The sequence below is a fragment of the Balaenoptera physalus genome (genome assembly GCF_965194825.1).
Source record: "Balaenoptera physalus genome assembly, chromosome: 4".
Classification (NCBI taxonomy): Eukaryota; Metazoa; Chordata; class Mammalia; order Artiodactyla; family Balaenopteridae; genus Balaenoptera; species Balaenoptera physalus.
In genome coordinates, this window is record NC_138891.1 from 135,529,340 (window position 1) to 135,548,485 (window position 19,146).

At 39.1% G+C, this 19,146-nt stretch overlaps 1 protein-coding gene across 4 annotated transcripts in view; it reads left to right on the forward strand.

Annotated features, from left to right (window-relative positions):
* ITSN1 (intersectin 1) overlaps nt 1-19,146 on the forward strand; it is a 227,680-nt gene that overhangs the window by 126,846 nt on the left and 81,688 nt on the right. For all 4 annotated transcript variants that reach the window (XR_014262787.1, XM_082459102.1, XM_082459098.1 and 1 more), the window contains exons 17-19: nt 4,897-5,024; nt 7,979-8,208; nt 10,041-10,162. Coding sequence is in view for 3 of the 4 variants with exons in the window: in XM_082459102.1 (XP_082315228.1) it covers nt 4,897-5,024; nt 7,979-8,208; nt 10,041-10,162 (480 nt within the window). In the remaining variant the exon portion in view is untranslated. The remainder of the gene's footprint in view (nt 1-4,896; nt 5,025-7,978; nt 8,209-10,040; nt 10,163-19,146) is intronic.

Below are 19,146 nucleotides of genomic sequence, written 5' to 3' on the forward strand. Positions count from 1 at the left end.
TTTAATCAAGTGATTCTGTGCCACTTGCATAGCAATAGAACAACTGTCTTTAGTAAACTTGAAAGTGAGCCATATTTCTCAGGGCAAAAAATTGGATCTTCTTGAGTATTCAATTTGTGAAGCATATTGCTTTTGAAATACTTTGGCTGTATGCCACAGGATGTCCAAAGATGTTTTATGGTGCAAATATCTTAATTCCTTAGGGGAGGTAAGTGACTTTTCCCCCTTGGTTGAAGGAAGAAATTTAAAAGCAAGCTGATTTTCATTAATCTTAACTAATATAAGACAGAATCTTTATTTGCCAGTCATTTTCTTATTGTGGTTTATAATCTGTGTTTGATCCAACATCCCTTTGAGAGTCAAATAAAAGCTATGTGCCTTCTCAGCAAGAAAAATGCCAATATACCCCAGTTTGCATGTAATTTCATAGTGTTCACAGAGCCAAAGCTTCTTCATAGACCCTGGATAAGAAACTCTGCTTTATCTTAGAATTCTGTAGATATTATTGGTGAAAAAAATCTTATTTTAATTTATATATACTATGCATTTTATAGGAGTTTTATTTTTCCTATATATTTATTTGTAGCTAAAACTTATTGAATGCATGCTTATTTCTTATTTATTAAGAAAGTCACCATACTTTATTAGGAGTTAATATTAAGCTATTGTCCACTATATCTAGTGTAAAACATATACCCTTGAGTAGAACTCAGAAGAAAGGTCAACAAAGTTGTACACTCAATACCATATTGCTAGATAAATATCCAGCCAATAAATAAATATGTGACTGTAGAGTTACTTATTTTAGAAAAAAGTAAGTTAATTTGAGGAAGAGCTACAGGTGAGATACTGAGTTTTGAATGGCAGTAATTTCTTATTCTGTTTATCTTAGTTATAATAGAGAAATAACCATGACAAGATTTAACAGAATTTGCAGGGTCACTTACATCAGGCTGGTCACCAGGAGAGTTGATACGATTTGTGTGGGGAAGTTTTTCTTAGCTACTTCTCCCAATAGTTCTCTCATTTCCTAAGTAAATAAAAAATTTAATAAAACACCAGATTTATTTGTCACCGAAAAATGTTTTCCCTGAAAGAATTAAAAGGCAACTTGTAAATAACTATACTTATACTTGAATTTCTTAAATGGTATTGAAAAGGAATGAAGGAACAGGGCAACCCTCAGCTCCCATGTGAAAGGACCCGTTGCTCCTTGTCATGCACAGAAAAACAAGTTGTTAGCTAGTTTTTAGTTTATATTCCTTCATTCTATAGGTTGCCGTCTCAGAAGTTCAGCTTTTTAAAAAAAAAAAAAAAGTAATCAACTGAGGAATCATACATTTTCTGCTTATTTTGGTTCATGCCATCTTAAACTCCCAAGTCCAAGGAAAGAGAGGAAAACCCAGAATGCCTTCCTATTCATAGCATCTTGATTTTCTTACACTGGATTGTGTATCTCAGCAGTATTAGACTTGGATGAAGGAAATGACAGAAAAATTTTGCAGTCTTCAAATCTGGATCATAAGATGTCAGAGCCTTCTGTTACCTCATTTGACATCTGTTATTTTATGGCTCCTGCAAGCTCCATTTCCTTGGAGGTACTTGAAGCTGCAGCTTATTTAGACAGTTCCAAAGATAGGTTCAGCTTATCCTCTAATTCTCTTATACTCAAAAAAAAATGTGCTTTAAATTTTTTTAAATATCTTCCTTCATGTATTTGAAACATTTAAAAATTGTTTTCAAACTCTCATTAATGTGATTTTTTCCTATAGATTCTTTAAGTTTATTTCTTATTGCTTTTCATTTTATAGTCCCTCATAATATGTTGCTAGCTTTATTTCCATCTGTCTTGACTTTGTATCTGGTAATTATTGATCTATAAATTAATATCCAATTACTAGAGCCCAATATAGAAAGGAAATATGCAGTATAATTCTTTGTTAAAATGAAAAATCTTCATTTGTGCCCCGGTCTACCTGATGCATTCGTACATCATGGCCGGCGTCCATTCTAACTGGCCAGCGCTTGTGCAGTAAGTACGTGTTGTTAAGTGTTTTGAATATCACTATGCCTAAAATACATTTTTCCTGGATGAAGTAAGAATTTTTCTGTTTTAATATACAATCAGGTTCCTCCTCTGTCATTTCTTTCTTTTTTTTTTAACTATTTATTTATTTATTTATTTATGGCTGCGCTGGGTCTTTGTTGCTGCACGTGGGCTTTCTCTAGTTGTGGCGAGCTACTCTTTGTTGTGGTGCACAGGCTTCTCATTGCAGTGGCTTCTCTTGTTGCGGAGCACAGGCTCAGTAATTGTGGTGCACGGGCTTAGTTGCTCCACGGCATATGGGATCTTCCTGGACCAGGGCTTGAACCCGTGTCCCCTGCATTGGCAGGTGGATTCTTAACCACTGCGCCACCAGACAAGTCCCCTCCTCTGTCATTTCTTACTCTTTTGTATTTAATTTCAGCTTAGAATTATTTTGCTTACTGGTTATACCTTTTTAGTTTATGTAATAAGAATAAAATCCTAAATAAAAGAGACACAGGTAAATAGAGAATAAATTTTTATGGTGATGAACAATGTCTAACAATTTAACAGATCTTAAAACTAAAAAAGAAACAAACAAAAACTAAAGATTGTCTACTCTGATTTAGCTTGTGGTGCATATCAGGGACCTGAGATTAAAATCCTGGTATCTTTGTTCCCAGTTCAGTACCTTTTAATTATAGTCTGTTGCCATAAATTATTTTTCTGAACCTATCTGAGAATTTTGTGCAGTTGAAGATGAGATTTGAAAATAGAAAAAAAGTTAATCTTCATCACTTCTTACCCTTCTTTTTAAAGGGTCTCAGCCATTGGGTCAGTGACAGAGTGGGCCATCCCTGTCTATGCAGAGGCTAACTTTAGGCTTCCTCTCTTAGGACATATAGAGTTTCAATTAATAGCATTCCACTGCAGTTTTCTTTTTCACGTAGAGATATTAACTTGAACCAAGAGTGCAAATAACTCTAACAGAAATTGACCCTTATTTTCCATTTGTCTCTGAAATATCAAATCTCAAATATTAACCAGATTTTTTATTCATGTTTTTAGAGATTACTATTTATGCTTGATTCCAAATTACTATGAAAAGCAATACTGCTGAACTTTTAGCACATTAAAGTTTTACATCCCATGGTATAGCAGTGAGAAAGATGATGAAAAATGGAATTCTTTTTTCCTGATGTTGATTTTTGTCTCTTAGAACTGTAAACAGACCAAGGCGTCATCATTATGTTCCAGTTTCCATTCTTGGCCTTCCATGGCCCCTCTATAGCTAAACTCCTGTCTCAAGTACCCTTCATAATTTGGAAGTCACATGCCCATGGCTGCAGCCACAGGGAATAGTCCTTCAATTTGTGCCTTACAAAATTGTGTCTTCCTGCTGCATCCTGTCTGGTTATTCCCAGGCTTATCTGCTGGGTTCTCTACTGAAGCCCCATCCTTCTTTCCTTCCTTCCGCCTCTTCAAGTGCCTCCTTCTCTCCAGTCCTTCCTCCTTGCCCAGTACCTGCTCCCCCTAACCTTCTGATCTCCAGTTAAACTTTTTCTCGTATCGCATCGATCCCTTTTAGGACCTCTCAATGTCACTTATGGTATACAGAATGCTTGTTACATACATTCTAACTTTATCTTAAGAACGGTCTAGCTAGTAGGAAAAGATTAGCCTCACTCTTAGGGCTTTTCTCTAGGAATAAGTGCATTTTAATGCTGATCTTCTTCAGACCATCTCTCTACCTTTGACGTCTGATCTGTGAATGAAATCTAAAAGTAGAAATAAGGCAGGAAGAAACCTACCCATCTGGACTTACCAGTGAGCAAATCAAGAGAAGACAGGGCAGCCCTTAGTTCTTAAATCTCACCATATAGACCCCTTGGCTGCCCGCCTAGTTAGCCAGACCAAGAAGTCAACTGGAACTTTACTCTTGGTTCTACGGGACACTTTGACTTGTCTGATTTATTGTTGACACAAGTAAGAAGAGATTTGGTGACTGAATCTGTTAGCAACCATTTGATTCCTATGGAATCAGAGGGTTTTCCCTCACCAACAGGCATTTCTTTGTTCTTCATATTTTTGGGTGTTTAAACTTCTGACTTGAGTACTTCAGATATCATAAAATACACTTTATTTTCAGTAGCATGGTAAGGAAATTACTGTTATTCCTGTGTTAGTATCAAATGAGGAAATCGGATCCAAAGTGATAATCAAATTATAGCTTTTTACTTTCCATCTGACTGCTGGCTTAGTTTGGGGCAGCTGACAGCTTCACACATGGTTTTAATAAGAAAAGATGCTTCGGAAGAGGTCTGATTCGAAGAAAAATATACCCTGGGGGGAGACTCAAAGTTGTGGAGGAGAGGGATGTCGTTTTGTTTCAAAGCAGCATGTCATAAGAAGGAGGTGAGGTTGTAATGGTTTAGTGGAGCGAGTGTATGAAGAAGTGTGTACATCTTCAAAGCCAGTGGAGGTTGGTGTTGATTATTATCAAAAGAATCTTAAGATTCCATTCATGATCATCACCATGTCTCAAAATTGGTTGAGTTCCATTACTGTTGCTGAGTCCTGAGCAGTATAGTTTTTCTAATGCTCGTCCCTAGCAAGCTCCTTCTAAAGCACCTCATGGACCATGGTGCAGTGTGTTATGCCTCACTAAAATATGATCTCAAACAGCTTCTGGAGATGAGTCATGTCAAAATGTAGAGTGATTTTAGTTTTCCAAGGTAACGTTTTTCAAACCTGAAGTATTATCTCCTACGTGTCTAGGCTTCCCCACTATGAAATGTTGCATGCTGATAAACAGTGGAAATGTCTATCAGCGCATGTCATTACATGAACTGTTTCTTGATCATTTATAGGAACTAAGAGAAATACATAATAAGCAGCAGCTACAGAAACAGAAGTCCATAGAGGCTGAACGACTGAAACAGAAAGAACAAGAGCGAAAGATCATAGAATTAGAAAAACAAAAAGGAGAAGCCCAAAGGTGAGTCTTTTCAGTGGATTGTGGACCCTTCTGGAAGGAACTTTGAGTATTTACTATTCTTTGCCAGGCTTCTCCAAGTTCTTACTGCACCAGAAAGAGCCTTCAGTCTTTAATGTGTGTGTGGGCACATGTATATATAAATCTTTGCATGTATAAGTACCCCCCAAAGTTTTTGGTTGGTGCCCAGAACTCTCTCAGGCTACGACTATGTAGATAAATGGAATTATACAAGAAATTGGGACACTTGGTATGCTCATTTGCATGCCAATGACCAAAATACGTTTCCAGTTCACAGCCTTTTAATAACAGTGGCCATCAGAGTCCTGGGTTTGAAATCAAAGTCCCTGAGCTCAGTGGCCACACAGGGTTTCTCTAGTGAGACAGACAGTATACCACGCCATCTTCTTTCTTCTTTTTTTTCAACTGCAAATGAAACTTGAGTACAAAAGGACAAAATTTGCTGTTGCTGCTGCTGCTTAGGACACAGACACATTTTTGTTTGAATATTTGTGTCTGTAGTCTTCTATTTTTATTTGTAACCTTTCGTAGTATATTGTAGAAATTTATTGTCTCACTTTTGGTGTGTCTGATTTTGTTATTGGATATTTGCTTTTTAAACTACAAATTGATTTTAGACTCCCAAGAAACAAAAATGACCAAATATCCCAATGATATAGTGTAAATTATAAAAATTGGTTATTGAAATTAGACTAAAAAAAATGAAGAAACTCATACTTTAGGCAAGTCACTGATTTTACTGGGCTGAGCTCAGTTTAACTGCCAGGGTGCACATTTTTTTTTTTAATATTTATTTATTTATTTAAATTTAATTTTTGGCTGCATCAGGTCTTAATTGTGGCATGCGGGATCTTCATTGCGGTGCATGGGCTTTTCTCTAGTTGTGGCGCGCGGGGTCCAGAGCACATGGGCTCTGTAGTTTGCAGCATGTGGGCTCTCTAATTGAGGCAAGCGGGCTCAGTAGTTGTGGCATGTGGGCTTAGTTGCCCCACGGCATGTGGGATCTTAGTTCCCCAACCAGGGATCAAATCCGAGTCCCCTGCATTGGAAGATGGATTCTTTACCACTGGACCACTGTGGAAGTCCCCAGGGTGCACTTTTGCAGCACTTTTTATTATGGGTACATATTGTATTTTGCATTTGGTGTTTTGGTTTTTTTTATCATGCCAGTGGGTAGGTAGGGTTTCAAACCAATTTAGAGGACTATTTTATGGTTCTCTTGGTGGAAGGAGGTAGGTCTAGGATTTTGTCCCAGGGATTAATTCCTTGGATATGTTGATTAACTCCATCATTTTCTTATCTTCAAAGTTTATTATTCACAATACACTGCACCGAAGTTCCACATTCCTACAGAGTAGAAATACACATACAGTGTCATAATATAAAAGTTTAAATTTTCTGCTTACAATTGTATGATAAATAGCACCCAAAATTTAACTTCAGAAATTACGTGGTTATATGCTTTTATAAATGGTGGCCTTTATTGGTGGAATATGTTAAGCAAATTTTATTTGTTGTTATGAATAACAATTAACATTCCTACCCCTCCAAAAAATGTCTTTTGTGCTCTCTTAAAAGATGTTTTGAAAATTGTAAGTGAAATGCTTGATTTAAATTGAAAAGAATTCTACTGCACTAAAGCTTCACGTTTCTACAGAGTAGAAATAAATATAATATTTTTTAAATGGAGAATAAAAGTTTTATTTGTTTATATCATGTTCCCTTGGCAGTTTCCTCGTTCCAGGAGATGACCTTTGTGCGTTGGCCATGTCACAAGCTAGTGATTCATGCTGTAGACTTTAGAACCAGGCTGCCTGAAGTGGTCCCCAAGCTGGTGTGGCTGTGTGACCTTGGACAAGTCATTCACTCCCTCTGCCTCATTTTCATCTGTAAAATTTGGATGATAATGATAGGACCTACCTACCTAGTGTGAGGGTTAAAGTAGTTAACAAATGTGGAGGACTAGTTATTATTAACATGGTATCATTTATTATTGCACATTAGTTTCTTTCTTTATTTGGTTGTACCGGGTCTTAGTTGCAGCACATGGGCTCCTTAGTTGCAGCAGGCGGGCTCCTTAGCTGTGGCATGCAAACTCTTAGTTGCGGCATGCCTGTGGGATCTAGTTCCCTGCCCAGGGGTCAAACCCAGGCCCCTGCATTGGGAGTGCAGAGTCTTACCCACTGTGCCACCAGGGAAGTCCCACATTAGTTTCATTTAAAGTGTGATCATTTAAAGTGTTTTCTGATTTTCTAAAATATTATGGAAAGAGTGAAAAATCATCCCCGATCTTTTCCTATGGATTTCAGGTTGAGGCCATCATATTTTTCAAGGCCTGTATTTAATTGCACTTTATCTCTTTGTGTCAGCTAGTTTGAAAAACAAAGTAGTTGAATTCAGTAAAATATATAGAAACTGTTGCTTAGTAAGGGATGGTTACTACCTCAAGTGTTCAAAATAACCTGTTGGTTTCCGCTTCAGTTCTGGGGAGCTACTTGTGTGCGTGTACCTACGGTGTGTCCCCTCAGTGATCTAATTGTTCATGGACTTCTTTAAGCAATATTTCATTTGCAGTGCTGGGTATACTTTCTCTTCATGGAAGTTATGTTCCTGTGTTTTATGGCTTTTATTTTTCTTTGCAATTATATGCCAGTTTTAAAATCGAGAAGTATTTTTGTGATTTTTCTAATCACTTTATAAGCTAGCTATATCAGGAATTTTCTTTCTGTGTTTTTCTAAATCATGTGATTTCATCTCACTCAGAAGGGGAGCCCTGAGAGCCTCTGTTTCATTGATTCAGATCCCTCCATCTGAAGAACAATATCCCTTGGTGTTCAGCATCCCATTGACTAGATGGAGCCCTTTGTGCAAAGGGGCCACACAGCAGTGTTAACTTGGAGTTGCTTCCCTGCTGTAATCAGGCATTTTGTTGACAGACGAGCTCAGGAAAGGGGCCAGCAGTGGCTGGAGCACATGCAACAAGAAGATGAGCATCAGCGGCCAAGAAAACCCCACGAGGAGGAAAAACTCAAAAGGGAAGAGAGTGTCAAAAAGAAGGACAGTGAGGAAAAGGGCAAACAGGAAATGCAAGACAAGCTGAGTCGGCTTTTCCTTCAACAACAAGAGCCAGCTAAGCCAGCTGTCCAAGCACCCTGGTCCACCGCAGGTATGAGAGGCCAAAATTATGCGAACAAATAAGTCCTTTTCTACACCTGAAACTAACACAACATCGTAAATCAACTATACCCCAATATAAAATAAAAATTAAAAAAAAAAAGTCCTGTTCTCCCAGATCCTCTTGGGAAATATTCATGTCTAATCAGGCTCTATCTTGGCTGTGTTCATAGCGATGAGAACATCAGTGTCTTTTTTTGGACGGTGCAGCTGTTCATCTTCTAGCATCATCAGATATCTGTTTAGTTCTCCCCTCACCGTGCCAACCTTTGGCATCCAGAAGTCTTTTGCAGACGACAGTGGCATGAAGTTTCATTGCCAAGGCCCATTCATACACCTGTATTCCAAATGGAGGTCATAACCCTTCCTGCTTCTCTGTTTTGTTATTTTCTCTGGGAATTTCAGAGCTGTCTCAGCAGCAGGAAGTGGCGCTTCTTCCCCTTGCCTATAGTGACGTGACATTCACTGTCCTTAGTCTGCACTGCGTACAGCTGTGTTCTTACCTTTTGAAACGTTTTTTTTTGCCCTTTGAACATAAGTTACGTCTTTATAAATAACAATAAATGAAAGACTTTGAAATAGCTAGAAAACGTTATCCCTTTTGTCAGATGCAAACTAGAATGTATTTTTTTGAATTCTCTTGTGGCTGTACGATATTGTAAAGCTTAGGAGGTAATACTCAGCTGAGGAAAGTGATGGCCTTTTCCTTTGTTTGGCAAATGACAAATGTTTGTTTCCTGTTTGCACAGCGGGCAGGGATGGGAGTGAGGGTTCAGAGTTGGCCGACACCCTCCCTGCCTCAAGATGCATGCAGTCCAGGGAGAAAGACTGGCAAGCCATCAGATCCACACAGGAGCCTGTGCCATACGAGGACAAAATATATGTTTTAATATTTTTTTTGATCTGAAAATTATTTCACCATGACTTGATCTTAAGTTCCTTATGTGTCCTCTTGGTATAAAATGAGGATTTTTTTTCTCCTTTGGTCAGTGGGAAATTATGCACATCATTCAGTTCAAGATGACACAAAGATAGTACTTTCACGGCTTTTCAGAGAAAATAGGTGTGTATCAAAATACTTGCAGCTCTTGGGTAAAACAGTTCAGAGGGCTGTGAGTAGTTATTAATCAGGATCCACAATATCCTCTGCTCATGTGCATTTTTAAAAATTTTACTTCGTTGAAAAGCTACATTATTTTCATCTAGGGTCTGTCCTTGGTTCATTTTTTTCTCTAGGACTTGTAATTCACCAGGAATTACGATTGAATGATCAATAAGAACGGTTCTTGGTGAAATCAGCACTTAAGTTTTACATCACCACATTGAGGGCCTAAAACATCAACCTTTCCATGTCTCTTAATATGGAAAGTTAAAGTTGTGCTTCTTTGCCCGCTCCCCTGTGGGTTGGCTGTTTCAAATTTGCGTCACATTCGAACCGCTGCATCGTGCTAGACACCCTGCATGGGGGGAAAGAGGTCTGGATGCTTTATAGATGCGCACTGCTGACGCCTAAGCCAGGGAGCAGAGAACGGGGACTTCAGGCAGCCTCACTGCACTCGGCACTGGGATGACCTTGGTTTAACGTCCACTAATGACCTCTCTGATGGGTTCTAGTTGCTGACATCAGATTTGGCTCTCCTTTGGTTTCAGAACCAAACACATCCTCACTATGTGTTTCAGAAATTCCTTGAGTAGATGGAAATTGTTCAGATGTTAAGATAGGCAGCAGAGGAGATAGATGTCTGTAATTTGGCTTGTGTCACGCATTTGTGTTCCGTGTAACGTTTTACTTTTGTTCCCTTCTCCTTCTTTCCTCGTAAACAGAAAAAGGCCCACTGAGCATTTCTGCACAGGAGAATGTAAAAGTGGTGTATTACCGAGCACTCTATCCCTTTGAGTCCAGAAGTCACGATGAAATCACGATCCAGCCAGGAGATATAGTCATGGTAAGAAAGACTCCAGCGAAAGCGTGGTTTCCGTTGATGGTTAGCCATCTGTCCTCTTTTTGTACTTTATTTGACAATTGTAAAGTGGTTGGTGAGTGTGAAATCCAGTAATCCAGCATTTGAGTTTTTGAAGTAAGGCCTCACTCTTCTTCCTTTTCTATTAGAATGAAAGTTGGCACTTAAAAACGTATCCCAGCATCACTTTAAAATAGAATTGGTAAAGAAAATGGGTTCTTAACATAGCCTTGCATAATTTTAAATCTGTAAAGCTCTGGTAATTTTAGAGTTTAGATTACTACTTAGATATTAAAAGTAGTCTTTCAGAAATAGTTTTAAATGCAAAATGCTTGATCATCATTTTCATAGTTGCCACTGATAATTTTTGTATCTTTGGGTCAAAGCATCTTTTTTTGCCTTTGTGTAAACTTTGAATTGTGTGAAGAGTAATGAATTAAATACAGTTAACCTGCTTTCCTACTCTATAAATGAACAGATGAAAGAGTGTAGAACTTTGCTTGTTACAGCTTGTTTAATTATTATAATAATAATCTTATGATTGTAACTAAAACTATAGTAACCAGTTTAAGAAAGAATAAAGCAATGTGGTTGACCTAAATTATTTCCTAAAAGAAAATAGTAGTTCCTCAATCCAGTTATTAACGTTAAGTCTTAGAAATGGTTAAGCTTTGCATTACTGTTGGCTTTTTTTTTTCTTTTTAATATGGAAATGGTTCAGAATTTTTTTTAAGAACTATGAAAGTTAAGAATTGAGGCAAACACACTTCCCATACTAGGACCCATGTCTTTGCAGTATAAAAGGGTGTCATGCAGTCACTGTAATTACTCATGCATTCATCTTCCGTTTATGCATCGTATCTGTATTTAGAGTATGTGATCTTTCATGGGTCAAAATATATAGAAAGAACAGTATGTTTGGTACTCAAAGAACTCAATCCCTTCTCCACTTATTTTCTGATAGCTTTTTCTCTAGTTCTTATGGGCTGGAAATAAGGAAGTCGTGCCCAATGCTCCAGAATTTTTCAAAGTCAACATCTCCTTAACAATAACAAAACCCTCTTCCAGTAATCTCTCTGCCTTCATTCAGCACAGAGTTTTGAATGCCTGGGCGCCAGCCTCACTCATTCTTTACAGAAAGAACTGCTGGTTTCTCTCAAGTGTAGACACACCACGCTGCACGTGAATGGTGACCCGGGCGGAGTGTTTCGCAGCTTCTTCCCTGTCTTCTGTTTCCTAATGGCCTGAGGCTGCTTTATTCCTCCTGCCTGGTCTTTGAAATATCTTGTGCCTTTTAAAGCAGATTAATTGGAAATTATCTAAATACCATGCAATAGCAGGAATCTAAACATTATGAAGGTACAAAGCCATAGCAGAGAAGACCTCATTACAAAGTTGATTTTTATACTGCTTTAAAAAAAAAAAAAAAAAGCCTAACATATTTGAAACTGGATTTTGTTGCAACACAAAGTGCAGAAAAGTAATGTTCTCTTCCTGAGATAAGGAAGTGTTACCAAATATTACCATAAGAAAATGTTACAGATGATCTGTATTTTAATGAGTATATATTGCTGTTTTTTTGAAACATAGTCTTGTTACAATGGTACTGAGTCCTTTTCCTCAAATTGACTAGTTAAGCATCAGCCCCACTAGAAGAATAGAGTGTAAATATACCATGAGAATGAAACATTTCATTAAACATGTATTTTGCCTTGCTTTCAAACCTTTGCTTTCCTGGTGGAGGTTAAAGGGGAATGGGTGAGTGCCTTGTGACTGTCAGGAAGTCTGCATCTTATTAAATGTTTTGTTCTCCTAAATCACTTTAATTCTGTGTAAGCACACATATCTTTGGGTGTTGTCGTGGCAGTAAAAAGATGTTTTGAGTTTGTGTAGTAAGTTGTGCTTAAAATAGAAAATGAAGAAAAAGGTGTAAATGTTTGTGTTACCAGGTTTCTGTTTGCTAGATTCCATGTAAGGACTAACTTGAAGTTTCCATATTGGCAAATTATTAGGTCAAGTCTCTGTCTCAGATCATGGACAAAAATAAATTCCAAGTAGGTTAAACTTAAAACTTAAACTTAAAAAATTCTTTTTTAAAAGGCTTTTTTTTTTTTAAGGAGAATATTGGAATAGTTTTCTAAGAAATGCCTTTCTGAGTTAAAACTAGAAGCCATCAATGACAAAAATGGACAGATTTGACAATATTAAAAACTTAAATCCTGTAGATTGCAAAATACATAGGAGACAAAGGGTCACTATCCATATTACATAAAGACTCTGAAAAGTTAATATGAAAGAAACCCACAGCTTTAAAATGTTGGCTGAGGATATAAAGAGACATATACAGATGAAGAAAAGTAAATGATTTTAAAAAAAATACAAAAAAGATGCTTCTTTCTTTGGTGATCAGGAAAATGCAAATTTTAAAAATGAGATAGCATTTTTCATCTCTCCGGTGAGCAAGTTTAAGAGTTTGATAATATTAAGCTTTGTCAAGAGTATAGGAAAGTGGATACAATATACATCGTCAGCATGGTTGTATGAATTGGCTAAGCCATTTGGAGGGCAATTTGGCAATACCTATTCAAATTTAAAACTCTCATTCCCCTTGACCTAGGAATTCTGTTACTCTCCCTCCTCTAGGCTGTTTTTAGCAAGTGCACGAATAAACGTGTCCATGGATGTTCACTGCAGCATTGTTGGTAAAAGCAAACAAGGAACAGCCCAGTATCCATCAGTAAGGGAATAGTTTAAATAAATTGTGATAAAGCTAAACAATAAATATAATAAAGATGTTTTTAAAAATTACACAGATCTACATATACAAATAAACTCCAGTAAAAAAGCAGAAACAATATGTAGAGCATAGTTGCATTTGGTTAAATTAAAAGCTGTGTGTGTGTGTATGAATGTTTTTACATATATAGTTTACAGTCTCGCAGTATAGGCATCAAACTGTTAACAGTGGTTACCACTGGGCAGTTACAGAGGTGTCTTTCATGTTTAATTCTATGTACTTCTATATTCATGTTTACAAATGTATTAACATTTGTAATTTTTAATGAAATACTAAAGATAAATCCAACTTCGACAACTATTAACAGAGAATGTCTCCCCAGGCCTGGAATGGTGTTTATTTTATCTCAGACGTCGCACATATGTTAACGAAGGGGCTGTGCTGTGAGGCATACTGTATTCTCTTGCTGAGGGGACAGCGGTGGTGTCTTCATTTTGTACCACAAGGTGCAGCAAGACACCTCAAATGGCATTCTACTGTATCATGTTTGTGAGGCTAACAATTGGTACCCAACAAGTGGAAATGGACATGTAATAGTAGCAATTTTTTTATTTCATGAAGTTTGCAGTTGAGAAACACGATCGTGAAAAATACGCAATAGAACATTCCTAGCAATCTCTCTTGGTTGAATAATCAGGAGTTCACCTACTTTTGTGGGCACAGTAATCATCGGCTTCTCAGATTTCTCAAACTTCTTTGAAAAGTAGCTGACTATACCTGTTAGATTTTAGAAGTCTAGCAACGTTTTCTGTTTTAATGTAGGCAGTCTTGGAGGAGGCTTTAAAAAATATTTTGCTGTTAAAAAAACTTGAGCATCAGCCCAATTTTCTCCAAAAATATTTTTTCATGATTAACAAAAATTAAAGTGGTATTTTATATATAGTCCCGTTCTAAATGTTGTTGATAATACAAAAAAAATAAGATAATTCTACCATTCATATGTTTAAAATCTCTTTAGAAAAATAGGGAGAAACACATGAAAAGGCCATTGTGTGATGAAGTTCCCAATGAATGCTCACTAACTGCTAGGAATGTAAAAGAGGAAAGAAATCAGAGTGAACTAAGGTGCTCCGGGAAGACTTCTAAATGGAAACATCTTAATTGAGTTTGACCTGGACAGCTAAGGCTTAGATACTTTGAAAATCTATGGCCTGTCTTCTGATCTGGAGGTCCCAATACCTGGAGGGTGAATAAGTCCAATTTGACATCCACAATGTATTGGAATAGCATAAGAGATTAGGGACTTCCCTGGCAGTCCAGAGGTTAAGACTCCACACTTCCAATGCAGGGGGCACAGATTCGATCCCTGGTCCGGGAACTAAGATCCCACATGCCACGTGGCCAGAAAAAAAAAGAAATTGGAACACCTCTGCTCACTGCCATTTTGTTGAAGTTTATCTTAAGAAAACAGGCTGATCATCTACTCAGCTGGTTTTAAATGGTGCAGGGCTGAGTGCATCAATCCTGCTTAGGGACCTTAAAAAAAAAACACAAAAAAACCCCACAACCAATCCAGGGCTCATCCCCAGAGACTGTGGGAACTTTTTATCCATATTTAGGATTCAAAATCTTGTCCAGGTGGTTCTATCAGGGAGTCAGTTTAGGGAACCACTGACCTAACCTAATCTCTTTTCTGTCAGGACTAATCCCAAGTCATTCTGGAAACTATCCTCTTCTTAGAGATATCCAAAAAAGGAGACTTCTTTAGGGGCTGTCAGTCATCAACCAGTCAGTTCATTCAGAAAGTTGTTTATCTTCTAATTTAGTGTTTCTTTTGTAGCAATTTAAACTCATTCTTTTTTCCTTTTCTTTTCTTGATGGAGAATTGTTTTGGGGGGTTTTTTTGTTTTGTTTTCTTTCAATGTAGTCAGTACCTTTTATTTCCTGCCTTTCTTAGATTTCCATAATCTTAACATCTGAGCCATTGCTGTGTTGAGGGATCAGCACATACCTGATTCCAGGGGTGGACCAAATCCAGCCCATGCCCGTTTTGTAATAAAGTTTTACTGGAACACATTGAGGCGTGTTCATTTACATATTGCTTACAGCTGCTTTTGTGCTACAGCTGCAGAGTTGAGTCGCTGCGAGAGTTAAGGAAAATTTTGCCGACCTCTAGATTAGCGCTTTAGAAAACAGTTTTAATATCCTCATCCAGGAGTTTAGGGGGAAACCTTTTATTTCCAAACTAGCAAATGTACGAAACATGTGCTTCTCCCCGCATTCTGCAGCACATCCCAGGCAGCTGCACTGGTGGGTCTAAGTTGGTACACAGTTTAAACCTGTTTGCTGTCCATGCTTTGTCCTGCTTGTGAGGGGAGAGGGGATTTCTGTTACCCTTCTTTGTGACAAGGTCAGAGGCTTTAAAAATCTTAGTGTCACCATGAAGATGGCGGTCATGAAGCATATAAACATTGAGAAAAGAAATATGATATTATTGGGTTTCAGCTACGTGTACTTGAACCTGATACGCTGTGTGCATTTGACTGTTGCATCAGTGCCCTACAGTATGCAGTGCATAATTATTAACAGTTCGTAGACTAGATCTGTAACATATTCCCAGACATTTAAGCAACATTTGGGGTTTGTGCTTCCCATGTTGATGTTTCATTAGAATGACCCCAAATGTTTTGAGGTGTTGCTGCGGGGCTGATTAAATGAAATTGTATTAAGACCAGTATTGTTGGGCTTCCCTGGTGGTGCAGTGGTGAAGAATCCGCCTGCCAATGCAGGGGACACGGGTTCGAGCCCTGACCCGGGAAGATCCCACATGCTGCGGAGCAACTAAACCCGTGCGCCACAACTACTGAGCCTGCGCTCTAGAGCCCGCGAGCCACAACTACCGAGCCTGCATGCCACAACTACTGAAGCCTGTGGCGCCTAGAGCCCATGCTCCGCAACAAGAGAAGCCACCGCAATGAGAAGCCTGTGCACCGCAATGGAGAGTAGCCCCTGCTCGCCGCAACTAGAGAAAGCCCACGTGCAGCAATGAAGACCCAACGCAGCCAAAACTAAATATTAATTAATTAATTAATTTTTAAAAAAGACCAATATTGTTAATATCAAAATCCCCCTGACTTACAGCCACCGATAGATGAATCTACCCTGTGTGTATAAGTCCACATTATAGCCAGCCACATTACAAAAAAGTCTGTGTGCTTGACTTTGCTTATTCTATCCTAATTTTATGTCCCGTTTTTCCACAATGGGATTGGCATTTTGAGTAAAGCTTTTCAAATCCAGGAAGGAATGTTTCTCATTTTCATATGAGACCCCTTATGCTTTTTCTTTTTTTTTTTTTAATAAATTTATTTATTTTCATTGCTGCGCACGGGCTTTCTCTAGTTGTGGTGAACAGGGGCTACTCTTCGTTGCGGCAGGCAGGTTTCTCATTGCAGTGGCTTCTCTTGTTGCAGAGCACGGGCTCTAGGCACGCGGTCTTTAGTAGTTGTGGCACGTGGGCTCAGTAGTTGTGGCTCGCAGGCTCTAGAGCGTGGGCTCAGTAGTTGTGGCGCACAGGCTTAGTTGCTCCGTGGCATGTGGGATCTTCCCGGACCAGGGCTTGAACCTGTGTCCCCTGCATTGGCAGGCAGATTCTTAGCCACTGCGCCACCAGGGAAGTCCCCCTTATGCTTTTTCTAAGTGGTTAATTTAATGTTAGGAGGGAATTTTTATTATAATCCCTGAACCTTAAAATTTAATTACTCATTAAAATTAATGGATTCATATAAGAATAGATAAAACTAATTGAGATTATTGTTTGTTCAAGTTGACTGATGGATTTCCTTGGTTAAAAGTGAAATACTGATTTCACTATTGCCCTCAAGGATGGCAGAAACTCTTATTTGCAGGGATAAGGAGCTGATGTGGCACCCTCTCCCCTTCCTGAGTACACACAAGCACCTTTCAGTGGTGAAGCCTGCTTTCTGTCATATCAGGTGACAAGGCTGGGTGTGATTAACTAGGGTGTGAGCTAGACCTGCCCATAGGGTGGAACATTTCCTCAGGGCTTCAGATCCAATTCCAGATGTCAACCAAAAGTCTGGTTAACCAGGTAAGACCCAGGTCTCAAGGGAATGACAGTGGGTCACAGGACATAATTAAGTAAAGCAGCTGGCATTCAAGGAGGTCCAACTAGCTTAGACCAGTAGGAGTTTGAGAGGTCGTGATCAGGGATCACATTCCAGCCCCTACAGGAAGATAGGAAGGCCAACCCCGAGGACCTAAGGTACTAGACAGGTTTCTAGAGCAGGGAACTCCCCATAGAGAACCAGAAATCTCTGGTTACCTAAAGTAAACAGGGTCAAATAGAGGCCAGGCTTTTAGAACCGGGCAAAAGAGAACTGCAGTAGAGTCAGAGCTGGACAACAGGAGAGATGGCTTTAGAAAATCTGTTATTAAGCACGTCTCACATGCCAGGCAGTGTTCTAGATACTTTTCATTCCTTACAACAACTATTATAAAACAGGTACTGGTATTATCCTTCATTGTACAGATGAAGAAACCAAGACACCAAGAGATTACACTTTGCCCAAAGTCAACCAGCTAATAATATAGAAGTGGTGTTAAAACTGAGGCAGTCTAATTGCAGAGCCCTACTCTTAATCATGACACTTCACAGTCTTTTTTTTTTTTTTTTTTTTAATTTAGGCTGCGTTGGGTCTTCGTTACGGTGTGCGGGCTTCTGATTGTGGTGGCTTCTCTTGTTGCAGAGCACAGGCTGTAGGCGCGTGGGCTCAGTAGTTGTGGCACGTGGGCTCAGTAGTTGTGGCTCACGGGCTCTAGAGCACAGGCTCAGCAGTTGTGGCGCAGGGGCTTAGTTGCTCCGCGGCATGTGAGATCTTCCCGGACCTGGGCTCGAACCCGTGTCCCCTGCATTGGCAGGCGGATTCTTAACCACTGCACCACCAGGGAAGCCCCACTTTGCAGTCTTGAGGTGAAGCGATTGTGTCTGGCTCCAGCTCCTCACTCACTGCTGCCAGACCTCACCTTTGGTCCTGGGACGTGTGGAGGGGGCGGGAACTGGGCTCTTTAACCCGCTGAGAAGCTGGGGAGGCCCTGTCTCAGCCTGACCTAGAAACAGCTGTGTTTTCAGTGCAAAACAGCTATAAAGTTAAAATGCGTCATAATATCACCAATAAATATAAACAAGAGAGAAAAGGCATCTAGCCATTTGAGTTCAGCAGAAAATAAGATCCAAGTGGGGAAAAAATGTCACCTTAAATCCTCATCTGGAGAAACAGTTCGGGCTGCCCAGAAAAAGGAAAGAAAGAAGAAAACAATGCGGGGCAGCTGAATGAGAAGTGGCGCACGTGCTCACATTGATACAAGTGTTAGCACCGGAACTGTAAAGCCAAAAATAGAACCTTTGGAAGCAGTGTTGCTATCTCGGGGAACTCCTTTTTGGAGAATTCTCAGCTTTAAAAACTGCTTTTACCCATGACAATAGGGTTCCTAACGTAGAGAGAGCAGCAAGGAAGCTCTCCTATGGACTGAATATTTTATAAATAACATGCAGAATTAAGTAGAAAGTCCTGTATTCTACTTTCTCCACCCCTACCCCAGGCATTTTTTTTTAATTCAAATAAGCTAATAAACATTATACCATATGACTCTGCACTGAATACAAACGGATGTTTGGTTCCATAGTTATTTGCTTTGGGGTTTTTGTGGGTTTTTTTTTTTTTTTTTTAAATTTTTATTTATTTATTTATTTGTTTATTTATGGCTGTGTTGGGTCTTTGTTTCTGTGTGAGGGCTTTCTCCAGTTGTGGCAAGTGGGGGCCACTCTTCATCGCAGTGTGCGGGCCTCTCACTATCGCGGCCTCTCTTGTTGCGGAGCACAGGCTCCAGACACACAGGCTCAGTAATTGTGGCTCACGGGCCCAGCTGCTCCGCGGCATGTGGGATCTTCCGGGACCAGGGCTCGAACCCGTGTCCCCTGCATTGGCAGGCGGACTCTTAACCACTGCGCCACCAGGGAAGCCCGTGGGTTTTTTTTAACTGAATATTTGAACGGGTTAGAAAACTGGTATTTTTGCCACTTTTTCCAAAATCATTGTTAAGACCCTACATACTCATTTCTGTGATTTCGAAAAAGCAACATTAAGGTCCAATGTACTACCTCCTTAGGCAGTATATTATGCAATAAAAATAGGATAAGGTCTCTGACAGA